This window comes from Ochotona curzoniae, unplaced genomic scaffold, assembly GCF_017591425.1.
Source record: "Ochotona curzoniae isolate NIBS_2020 unplaced genomic scaffold, NIBS_Ocur_1.0 scaffold_4683, whole genome shotgun sequence".
Taxonomy (NCBI): Eukaryota; Metazoa; Chordata; class Mammalia; order Lagomorpha; family Ochotonidae; genus Ochotona; species Ochotona curzoniae.
The window spans coordinates 23,501,960-23,514,814 of NW_024467121.1; the positions used below are offsets into that span (position 1 = coordinate 23,501,960).

General features: G+C 37.7%; 1 protein-coding gene across 1 annotated transcript in view; it reads left to right on the forward strand.

Annotated features, from left to right (window-relative positions):
- The window catches only part of AKT3 (AKT serine/threonine kinase 3), a 236,777-nt gene that overhangs the window by 116,530 nt on the left and 107,392 nt on the right, over positions 1–12,855 (forward strand). Inside the window, exon 3 of the mRNA XM_040967991.1 lies at positions 7,138–7,263. Coding sequence (XP_040823925.1) covers positions 7,138–7,263 — 126 coding nt within the window. The remainder of the gene's footprint in view (positions 1–7,137; positions 7,264–12,855) is intronic.

A 12,855-nucleotide genomic window follows, 5' to 3' on the forward strand; every position in this document is an offset into this window, starting at 1 on the left:
TACCTTATTCTTCATCTTAGAAAAATAGCATATCTTAAAAAAAATGGTAGTTACATGTTTTGTCTAGTTCTAAATAATCATTGTATCAAGAGGTTTGTGAAAAGCAATGCTATGGTTGTAGATTTCTTTTCAGTTGGGTTGCACATGTATTTGTTTTCACAACATCTGAATTAATTCACCTACTTTAGCATACTCAGTGACAGTTGAGGTTGGGTCTTCTATAAATGAAAGATCATTCCCATAATAGTCAGTATATACTTCCTGTGATATCTGAATTTTTACCTTTTATGATGTTTAGAGGAAAGAATAGGTTCTTTCTGGAATAACACCTAGCTATAAAGTGGAACCAATATTCATTACCATAATCCATCTGTGAGGATGCAGGCCAAAATTATTTCTAGAGGTCTTTTCTGTTTGCATGTCTGAACAAATCTAGACTTCTTGTTATTATTTAGTGAATGACCAGTCATTCATCTAAATAATGCCATTTAATTTGTTTTCAGTCCATAGAAAAATACTCTTGGGGGAATCCCAGTCTATATGAAACTGCACCACATAATTCAAAAATTCAATATATATATATGCATATATATATATGTAAAGATATAAAGGAAAACTACCTTTAACTCCTTTTTTGCAAGGTCTGATGTTGTTGTCTTTTAAATAATCCAGGTGTGATTCTCAGTCAAATGTTAATGACAATAAAATAAATTCAGCATATGTGGACCAATTTTATAAAAGTAAAATTGAAGTAAAAAAATAAGTAAAAATGCGCTTTGACTTTAGGAGAACAGTAAAAAATGAACCCTGAGTCTAAATTTAAACTGTATCCTATTTCAGATTGTTATTAGACTAAACCTGAGAGTCAAGTAGTCAAATAGAAGCTTGTTTTGGTGACCAACTGGGAAAATTCAGAATGCTCTTTTATGGTGGCCGTTTACTCAAAAGCTACTGAGATTGATTGTTTCGCTAAATTATAGAGGTGTGAGCATGTGATGTAGTAGTTAAGATGCCAGCTAGGATACCTGTATTCCATGTTGGAGTGCCTGGATTCCAACACCAGCTCTGCTGTTATCTCCAGCCTCTTGCTAGTGTGCTTCTCAGACAGTTGGGTACCTGTCCTTGGTGTGAGTTCCTGGATTGAGTGTTTGGTTCTTGGGTCGGACCTGGCCTGGCCTCTGCTGGCTGTAAGGAGCATTCTTGGGGGAGGGAAGTGAGTCAGCACAAGTGAGATCTCTGTTGGTTTGTCTATCTTTTCAATCAAAAATTTTTTTAAAAAATTCATAGGAACTACAGTATTAAGTAAAGTGAGAAAGTTGGCAGATGTCTGGAATCTGAAGTCATAACTAAGTAAAACTGTGAACTCTGGAATACAGTCTCTTCCAAATCCACAATCCGCAAACAGGATTCTTTACCATTTATGGAAGTGATGTGGATTTTCCCCTTTGCATTCAGAAGGTGTTAACCAAGTCTGAATATCTCCTCTGCCAAGAATGTAATGAATCAGTAGGGTTTTTTTTCCCTCCCCCTCTCTCTCTCTCTCTCATTTTTTTTTTGGGGGGGGTGGTAAGTATGTATAAAACGGCCTTTGGTTATAGTACTGTAAGTTGTGTTTGCTTCCCAGGGCTACTCCTAGCAAATTACAACAGAGTAGGTGGTGATCTACATCAACAAAAATAGATCCTCTCACAGTTCTAGAGGCCAGGTTAGACATACTCTGTGGCAGGGCTTAGGGAAGAATATGTTTCTTGCCACATCTAGCTTTTGGTGGCTTTAGATGTGCTTTATTCATGGTGCATAATTCCAAGCTTGCCTGCTACTTTCCTCCAGATGTCTATCTTACATGGACATTTGTAGTTGGATTTAGGGCACAACAGGATAATCCAAGAAAAGCACATCTTCTCAAAATCCATAACAAGTTTTAAAAGAGTTATTTTTATTGGAAAGTCAGATATACAGACAGGAGGAGAAACAGAGAGGAAGATTTTCCATTTGTTAATTCACTCTCCAAGTGGGTTCAACAGCTGGAGCTGAGCTAATCCAAAGCCAGAAGCCCAGAGAGCCTCTTCCTGGACTCCCACACAGGTGCAGGGTCCCAAGGCTTTGGGCCATCCTTACCTGCTTTCTCAGGCCACAAGCAGGGAGCTGGATGGAAACAGGGACTGCTGGGACACGAATCGGTTCCCATATGGGATATTGGTACATGCAAGGCAAGGACTTTAGCCACCAGGCTACTGTGCCGGGCCCCAAAGGCCGTAACAATTTTTGTCATAGAAAATAATATTTTAAATAGTCATAAAATCTTCACAAATTCCAGGGAGTAGAATGAATACATCTTTTGAAGGCATACTGTTTATTCATGAAAATGCCTTGTTGTGAAATATAGTCCTATATCATATACCATTTCTGTTTGCAATGGACCCTTACACATCAGTGGTCCTGTAAGATTATACTGGAGCTGGAAAATTGTTATTGCACAGTGATGTCACTCTCTTGCTGTTGTAACACAACATGGTCCTCACATGCTTACAGTGATGCTTCTGTGAACAGACCTTTTGAGGTGCCTTTTACATTAAAGCTAATGTACATCTAGAGCTAATGCTGGGAAACAAATGACTACTAGTGGTTTTTCTGTTTACTATACTGTACTTTCTGTCGTTTCTTTATGGTGTACTACTTCTGTTTACATAGACAAAGCTTACTATAAAGCTATGTGAAAGCACAGGCATATGCACTGTGCATTTACCATGTGTCTTAATTGCGTTACTTCATTTGTGCTTGTTTATCAAGCACGGCCCCAGGAGCAGTAGGCTGATACCACATAGCCTACGTGTGTAATGGGTCATAGCACTTAGGGCTGTGAGTGCGCTCTGGGATGCTCATGTTACAGCAGAATTGTCTAGCTGTACATTTCTCACAACATGGCCCTATCATTATAGGCCATGCATGTTTTGATATTGGTATACAGTATAATTCTAAGTGGATATAATTTGCAGACAATGAAGAGAAAAAAAAGAGGTGGAAGTAGGCATTGTGGTAGAGACCCTCTGAAAGAGGTTGAATAGGAAGACTTCACTGCAGTGGCTGCTGAAGGTTTATCACAGTCTCTGCAGAATTTGGAGATACTTTGATGGATGTCTGGAGGGCAGTCTCCTTGAAAGAATTGATATAAAATACAAATACTCCTTTTTTGTTGAAATTTTGTATCAGAACCAGGCTATCATTTAAATTAGTTGAAAATTAAGCTTTAAATGTAAAAATATGGGTAGTTTTATGTATCAAGCATAAATTTTAGGGACAAGTATTCTGTTTAAATTGTGAGATTATGGTTGACTTTGAGCAATCTGTCTTAACAAGATTGGTTGCAGAGGGTTCCCTTCGTTATGGACACGCAGTCTCAAAAAAGCCACGACTGTCCATGTTTTTAGAATAATCTAATAATCTGTCTTAGGTGACTTCTTGCTGTTAGCTCCTGGGTTCGTGAACAGAATGTTCAGTTTTTCATGGTCAGCTGAGCAAAGACTTGGAATACAGTAAGGCAACAACTGGGCACCCCTTGGCTACAGGATCAATTCTACCTCCTTATTTTGTTACCCACCTTCACAGTCTTCCACCAGGGTGTTACTGGTGGGTTTTATTTGTTTGTTTGTTTTTTATGCTGGAAATAATTTACTGTTCTGTATTGGGTCTGAAAGATGGCAGGAAAGCTTTTTGTTTTATTCGTTAATGAATGTACAACCTCTGTGAGTCACATTCCTGTAGAGATGAAATAATCCCTCTGTTCCACTTTTTTGAAATGGAATATTTGATTAGATAAACAAACATGTTTCCTATGAATTTTACTTTACAAGTTTAGTGGGAGCTTGTAAAAAACTTTTCTTTTCTAGAAATTATTTAATGCCCTTCTCCAGATGTTTAGTTGGAATCTGAAATCCTCGTGTGATCTTGCACTCAATCCCATGAAGTTAGAGACTGTTGTCTCAGCTGGGATGGCACCTAACTGTGGCACCTAGAGCAAATTAAACAAGTAAACGAATGTGAGCTTACTGTTTCCTCAGAAATCCCATATTGTAGAAAAAATACCAAGATAACCTCAAGGGGTTCAGGAGTCTTCACTGAAAGTTTGAGATTCAATTCTGCTTTAGTTTTACAGTACAATTATTGAATCAACTCACAGTTATTATTAATGGGATTTTATCAGAAAATTTTTTTATAGCAAGAAGGGAAGTTTTGACTTACCCATTTTTCTTCTGTATAAGTATCTCACACTCACTATAATGTATTTTATTTAAAGGGTGTAGAGTGAATTCGTTGGTAAGGAATGTTTTACAACCAGAATTCTACTTTATACCCACATACAATATTTTAAATTTTGTAAGTTGTGCTTAAGAAAAAATGCATGATTGTGTGGTGATGTCTTTGTATCTTTCATGTCTAAGAATGTAAATACTTAAGCTGAAGAGAAATTAAAAATAAAATTTTGACATTTATTTTCATTTCACAAGTTGGTATATTTAGTACTATTTGAAAAGGAGAAATTGTTATGTTTTTAAATGAATTTTTCTCAAAGTTGGTGTCATCAAATTATTATTACTTAAGTTGTTAGATCTGTTAGCTTTTGTTTGCTTTAAAACACTTGCAGAGAGTTTCTTAGTGGGAAAAAAAAACCGATTTGTTTGGCATATTGTTTATAGGTTCACGGTCAGAGACTGGGAGACCCTAGCAGTTATCATCTGAGACAAGGGGATGCAAGGAGCAGCATGTGGTGAGCCAGGGAGCACAGAAGCTAGGCCCAGCCTCCTGTGGGCACTGCTGTCTGAGGCCAGCCCCCTGACCCACATATCTGCCAGCTTCCTGCATGTTGTAATTAGAACGAATTTCCACCTACAGTCTATTAACTTTTAGCGCAGGAGTTTCAAGGCCAAGCTCCCAGTACACGGCCTTAAAGGTTACTGTTTAAATTCTATTTTTCGTGAACTTTGTAACACACTTGTATTAAGACAAAGAGATGTGCAATGATGTCAAGCCCTGCCATTGTCCTCACTATTCTTGTTTCTGAAAATAGTTTCCATAAAAACTTAATTTTGATGCGGTGAATTTATTATTTTCTTTAATAAAAATTGAGTTTCCTTATTTTTTTTAAGACTTATTTATTTATTTATTTATTTTTTGAAAGATACACATTGGAGAGACAGAGAGGAAGATCTTCTGTCTGATGGTTCACTCGCTAAGGCCACAATGGCTGGAGCTGAGCCAATTGGAAGCCAGAAGGCAGGAGCTCTTCCGGGTCTCCAACGCTGGTGCAGGATCCCAAGGCTTTGGGCCGTCCTTGACTGCTTTCCCAGGCCACAGGCAGAGAGCTGAATGGGAAGCAGGGCTGCCAGGTTTAGAACCGGAACCATATGTGATCCCGGTGCGTTCAGGGAGAGGACTTTAGCCACTAGGCTATCACACAGGGCCCGAGTTTCCTTATTTTCAATTAATACAGTTAACACAGGTCTAAGTCTATGTAAGCAAGAATTCTCAGTAGTATTTATGGGTATAAAGAGAATCTGAGATAAGTAGAGAATTGAGAATTACTGATTGAGGGAAATGATTCTGTACCTGAAATGTATGTTGGAGAGAATATATTTTATGATAGGAGACTTGACCTATACATAGTAAGCAGTCACAAGATATTTTTTTATCAGGAAAGTGAAAACCCAAGTAGTGCACATCTGGATCGGATTCATGTGGAAGTGGTGGATAGCTTGGGATGTGAAGGGATGAAAGAAAGGAACTAAGTGAACGGCATTGTTTAGTCTTAAAGTGAGAGAGTTGTAAAGGCAACTTTGTCATGGTTGCTGAGGGAATAGGAAGAACTTAACTGTGACATTTTAGCTTGGGCAAAGGGTGTCATTTGTAGAGAAAATTGAAGTATTCATTAATTTTCTTTTTGTGTTTGGGACCAGCACCATGGCCTAGTAGACTAGGCTCTTTCTTGCTGTGTTGACATTCCATATTCTACTTCTGATCCAGCTCCCTGCTTGTGACCTGGGAAAACAGTGGAGAATGACCTAAGTACTTGGGGTCCCTGCATCCATGTGGGAAACCCAGAAGAAGCTCCTGGCTCCCAGTGTCGGATTGACTCAGCCTCAGCTATTGCAGCCGATCAGCTACTGAACCAGCAGATGAAGATCTGTCTCTTCTCTCTGTAACTCTTTCAAATAAAAATAAATGAGAATTTAAAAAGCACTTTTTTGTGGTTTTTGCCATTATACGTTTGAGGCTTAATTACCTGGTAGATCTATCCAGCAGAGAAGTGGAAAATGATACCAGATAGCTTTCTAATTACTACAATATCCTGATGTAATTGATTGCTTAACATCAGGAGTCGTCCTTTATAATGGTAAGCAAATGGTAAATGGTGTTTTGCTTAAAAAAAAAAAAGTATTATGTTGGCTAGGTGATCACCTGCATCGTAATCTGGTAAAGTGTACCCTGGTTGACTGTGAGAAGCGTGGCACTGTAGCACGGGCCTTTAGCAGTTAGTTTTGCGTGTGTGTTGGGGAGAATTCCGAAGTCCTATTAACCCATGTGTTTCACTTCTTGACTTACTTACAGCAAGGGGTGAAGGTGATTTTTTCCCCTCAAGAGTTATAAAGGGTTTTCTGAGCAAGTTATAGCCCACACTTGATGGAAATAAACATTTTTTAAAAAGTGACACAGCCAAAGGTGCAGGAATAGAACCATTATTTTTTTCCCCTCTTAAAAACGTTTTCTTCTTGAGAATTATTGATACTCTGTGGATAATGCATTTAGGGCTTTTCAAAACAGCTGAAAATGTACTCCCATCTGAATAAGTGAAGAAACTGAACAAAATGTGCACTCAAATGAGTGATTTTCAGAAGGAATAATGCTGCAAATGAATTATCAAAGTGTGAAGTCATTAAAGACAAAACATGTTTAGATGTTACTGAATCTTAATTCTAGGTTTTTGTATTTTCTTTTGTAAGTAAGTTAAAAGAAAATTGCTTAACTGAAGTTTTGGAGGCCAGTGTTGTAAGACATATATTAATATTTATGCATAATTTATTTTTTGCATAAAAGCTGCTGTTGAGCTTTTTTAGCGTTAACATGCATGCTTTCCCCCTGTAGGAGAATATATAAAAAACTGGAGGCCGAGATACTTCCTTTTGAAGACAGATGGCTCATTCATAGGATATAAAGAAAAACCTCAAGATGTGGACTTACCTTACCCCCTCAACAACTTTTCAGTGGCAAGTAAGTAAGTTTATTATAATTGCTGATTGAGCATTTTTATTTGTATGATTTTGTATGTCAGACATTTGGAGATAAGGTGTATGGCACGTCATGAAGAAGTTTGGGTATATTTAATAAGTTTCCAGTTTTGATGCAAAATTTAATTTTCTTAGCAAAGGAATTATAAAATGTGGTGTGATGCAATGTGATATAACTTGATATTTTGAAAGTGTACAACTTGAATGTAATAAATAGAATTCCCCAAACATAACACCTCTAATTTTTCCTTATACACTTAAGCAGACACCTTTGAACTTGGTTGCCAGGTTGAACTTGGCCATAAGATGTTGCAATACTTACTGTATTTCTAATCAGTGTTTCCTATCATAACTTTTTCTCCCTTGAGTGATTATAGTTTGAGAAACAAGTTATTTAAATTTGAAACTATTCTGGGATGTTTATATTTGTAGTTAAATTTTATGCCTTGAAAGTCTTTATCAGAAATGTTTATAGTTATTTAGAAGTTTATTTGCTTGAACATAGTAGGAAATAAATCGACAGATAACAAGGGTGATGATGGTGATGGTTGTTAGTGTGATCAACTCTTCGGACTGTTGAAACTTACTGATGAATCAATGTAAGGATCTGCTAACTCAGAAAGTAAAGCATTTTAAAGGTTACTTTAAGTTAAAATAATTTGTGTAAAAACTGCCTGTGCTTCTGAAATGAAAGTTTTTACTGGACAATATCCTTAACTTAGATTTTCAATATATGTTGCTTATTACCACATTGGGAAAAGCTGTGAGGGAAAATCGAAGCTGAACAAGATAACCAATAGTCATAAAACCCAAGAAAATAGTAGGCCTTCAGTGTTTTAAGGAGTTCATTTGATTACTTTTATCTGGATAGTTCTGAACCGTGGCCAATCTTAGCAGGTTGCAATATTGCTGGGAATAGCATCTTTTTTTTTTTTTTCTTAAAGAACTGAAACAGTAAATGAAAAGGTTTATACAGTTTTTTGACTGATAAATATAATAACTTTAAAAACAAGTTTAACAGCCCTCTTATATTGGTAAACTCTTGTGGAAGTTTCTGCCTTTTTAAAAAGTGAGACCACTAAATGTATATATTAGTTTAGGAACACATTTTTTTCTGTTGCTAAAATGCTCAGTGGTTATTAATGACTATGTTTTAGTGGAAATTATTTTTTAAAATCCTTTGTCATTGTATTTTGTATTGACTTTCAAAGCACATTTTCATTCTTAAAATCTTTGCTTTAAAATGATAAAATTAGGTTTTTTCATACATTAGCTACACACGTTATTCTGTCCTAGTCAAAGGCAGTATTTGTCCATGTTGCTAGCAAACGCTATTGGTTTGTCTGAAATAATTTGTAAAAGTACAGAATTTCTGTATCTGCTGATCAAAATGCAGCATTTTTTGACCTTATGAAATTTCACACCCCAACAAGTTTTAGAGACATACTGTATGTCACAGTCTGCCAACATCTGCTCCAACACTTCCACTGGCAGAGGCTTAAGTAAATGCTGCATTCTTGGGGAGCGATCCTATTTAGTGACTGACAGGCAGTTTATCCATTAAATAAATATTAGTTGAGATCTGTAATATTTACTTAGGTAATCAAGTAGTTAGAAGCACTTGATTCATATTAACAAGTAAAGTGGTAGACTAGCTCCTTGTTTTTTAGAAATAATGTTACCATGGATCTTACACTGAATAAATTATTATTCTTCAGACTTGACTTATCACAGTCTTAAATTCTATAAATAAGATTAACTGAAAAAATGAGAAGCAGATGAAGAAGTGGTTGAGGTTTCAGCTTTCCCACAGGCACGCAGTGCGTCATCCTCTGAAGTTCTATGATAGCTGGTTCCTCCTTTAGTCCAATGCAAATAGTAGAATGCGAACATCATTTTAGCCCCTGCCAATCTGTGATTTCTGTGAAGCTGGCTTTGTGCAGGCCTCTGGAGTAAGGAGTAAGAAGCTAAACAAGTTAGATGATAAGGATGTTCCTGACAGAGGGTGACAGAGAATGTATTTATTATGTCATTAAGAGAAGGGACCAGTTAGAGTAAGAGAAAAGTTATTTCACTAATATTTTCCCTTTTGCATAGCCACTTTTAGTGTATTAAAAAAAAAGACTGCTTTAGAAGGTGTTTCTAAGGCATGTTGGGAAATGCTTTATATACTTACATCCTTTTGATAGCTACAGTCTGAATCCCTATTTATACACATGTAATCTATGGTTTTAATAACATTTTTTCATAATAGGCTTCTTATACTGATGAAAAAAATAGAGTATGAAAATTAGAAGGGCTTTTAGAATTGATCTTTGCAGTTCCTTCCTGTCTAATTTAACATTTCTGGAAAAGTAGCCTACATGTTTCTGCTTCTTGATCACTGCACCACAGATTCCTGTCTTCCTCATCTGACTGAAACATTTTTGTAAAGTTCTCCAGTGACATCTTAATTTCTAATGGGGGCAATGAAATATTTTTTTCCCATGTTAGATACATGACTAAAAGTTCTTATAATAAAAAATATAATAGCAATAGAAACACATACAAACTTATTTTTTTAAATGTTTATTAGTTTTACCCACTTGAAAAACTGGAGATTGAGGGGAAATGTCTTCCATCTGCTGATTCACTCCCCAGATCCCCGCCACGTCCAGGGCTGGGTCAGGCTGAAGCTAAGGGCCAGGAATTCCCTGTAGGTTTGCAGCTGCCTGAGCACCTGAACAGGCACCTGCTGCCTCCCAGGATGTATTAGCAAGAGTCCTCATTGGAAATGGAGAAAGAACTCAGTCCCAGTCCCTCTAGTATAGGATGTTGGCATCACGAAGGACGGCTTAACCTACTTCACCACAAATATCTGTCCCTGCATATTTGTTCAACGTGAATTTTCCTTGACAGGCAGGCTTTAGAAGTGAAGACTCAGTGAAGCAAAAAAGACATGTATTTTTAAACTCAGTTTGATGCAAAGGGTGAAAACCACAGAGAGATACTGCTCTAAGGGATATCATGTAGTGATAATAAATGGGGTAATTCTCTGACCCATGGTCTTTAAAGATAAACATGTGTCTTCCCCATAAGTATAGAGAAAACATTTGTCCAATGAGTTTCTTGTGACTTGTTTCAAGGGGCTTCAAGGGAAAGTCAGAACATGCTTGCTTGGTTTTGTAACTTACTTGAATGCTTGAGGGGAAGCAGGTGGAAGATTGACCTTCCTGTGTTTTCTGTTTTCTGAAATGTAAGGGTATCATTATTTGGAGAGAAATGTGTGTATAACCCTAATCATTAAATCTAGTACATGTTTTTCAATTTGTCTTTGTCCTGAATTTCATCTGGATTGCGTTTTATACTACTGATCATTTCTCTTCCTTGGGACAATCATTCCCCTATTATTGTGGGTCTTCTCCTCTGGTTTTTCTTTTTTTTGCCTTGTACATAATTTTGGCATTTATAAGGTTCTGGGCAAGTATTCATCTCACTTGATACATTCTTCCTTGGTGTTCCCATTGATTTCCAAGGTTTCTTTTATAGCCCGAGTTCAGCTTACTTCTGCATGTCAGGCACTTTAGGCCTGGCAGCTCTCCTGAGCATTAGCTTGTTATATACTCAGTTGACTACTAGACACACCTGCCTAGGTGTATTTCATGTGTCATAAGCTGAACTCAAGACCCTTTTCACTATTTGTTCTTTTGCATTCAGGATCTCAGTTCTGAGTAGAAATCTTAATTAATTGCATGCCCTTCTTCTCTTCCTGTATTCAGTCCATTTCTAGTCCCTTTCTAGTCTTGCTGATTTTGCTTATTTCTTGACCCCATTGTGTCCTTCCCCATAATCAGTCTAGTGTAAGCACTCATTGTGTCTGCCATAGATTCTAACTAGTTTCTCTGCTTCTACTTTGTGTAACTTATATTCTGCCTTCACATGGCTGTCAAACTGATCTTTCTAAAATTATACCCTAACTATGCCATCCCCTGTGAAAGCCCTGCCTTGGATCTTTATTGCTTATTGGATAAAGTCCAGCTTCCTTAATGCATCATAGAAGAAGCTCTTCATTCTGTCCTCTACTCCCTGCTTGTGCTCACTCCCTTGTACTCTGCCTTTGTGCTTCAGCAGTGCTGAACTCTGTACATCCTGTCACTTTCCTGCAAGGATCCTTGGTTTTTGCTGTTGCCTCTTAAGTGGAATATCCTTCCATGTTTGCCTGGATTGTTTCTTTCATCAAAGATTTGGTTCAGATTTACATCCCCATGCCCATTCTTTGCTAAGTTACTTCTCTGTCCTTTTCATAACTGTTACTTTATAATCATTATGTTGCTTCTTGGTCATATCATTCATGTATGTCTCATGCACAAATGTATGATTTTAAGAAAAAGCTAAGTCTTTTTCTCTCTCTCTTTTTTTAAAGATTTATTTATTTATTAGGAAGTCAGAGTTACAGAGAGTGGGAGAAAGGCAAATCTTCATTTGCTGGTTTAGTCCTGGCTGGCCACGTGACCCAGGAATGGCCAGACCAAAGTCAGAACTTCCAGATCTCCCATGTGGGTGACTGGAGCCTTAACACTTGGACCAGCTTCTGCTGCTGCTTTTCCCAGGCCATTAGAAGGGAACTGGATCAGAAGCTGAGCAGCTGAGACACAAGCTGGTGCTTATATGGGATGATGGCATCACAGGAATTGGCTTTACCTGCAATGCCACCATGCCATCTCCTGGTGTAGGCATTTGCCCGATTTCTCAAAAGACCTTGTTCTGTGCCACAAGTAGAAGGGCAAGCAGTTCTTTGCTGAAGAGGCAAAATGTAATGAGTGGCCTCACTTTGTATCAAACTACTCTTGTGATAATTAATTCAGTCATGTGAAAGAACTCACTCAGTATGGTGAGAATTAACCCAGATCTGGGAGAGCAGCATCATTCTGTTATTCATCAAGTTGTGGGTCCACTTCTTTGTGAGAAATCAAAGCCCTCTTTAGAAATACCTGGCACACAGAGTAATTTTTTTTTATAAGATTGATTTTATTTTTTTGAAAGGCAGAGTGACACAGGGGGTGGGTAGAAATAGAGAGAGAGAAAGAGATATCGATCTTCCGTCTGCTGGGTTACTCCCTAAATGGTCATAATAGCTGGTGCTGGGCCAGGCTGAGGCTAGGAGCCCAGAACTCCATCTGATCTGCTACAATGATGGCAGGGTCCCAAACTCTTGAGCCATTTTCTACTGCTTTCCCAAGTGCTTTGGCAGGAAGCTGGATCAGAAACAGAGCAGCTGGGTCTTAACTGGTGCTCATTAAGGATGCTGGTGTGTAAGGCATAGGCTGATGCTGCTGCACAACAATGTAGGCTCCACACAAGGTTATTTTCTAGCAGCAAAAATGTGACCCCAGAAGGTCACTATAAAAGCAGATTCTCAGGTCTGTTGAAGCCGTCTCTTTCCTTGATTGAAGCTTTTGGGCCTGAAAGACAACTTTTGATGAAATACTTTTCGTGTTCCTCTTGCCAGAGGGTAGGGGTTCTTCTCAAACTCTTGCTTTGTGGGTTATAATTCTGTTCCTATGATAGTGCTCTCAGCACCTTATCACCTCTCAAA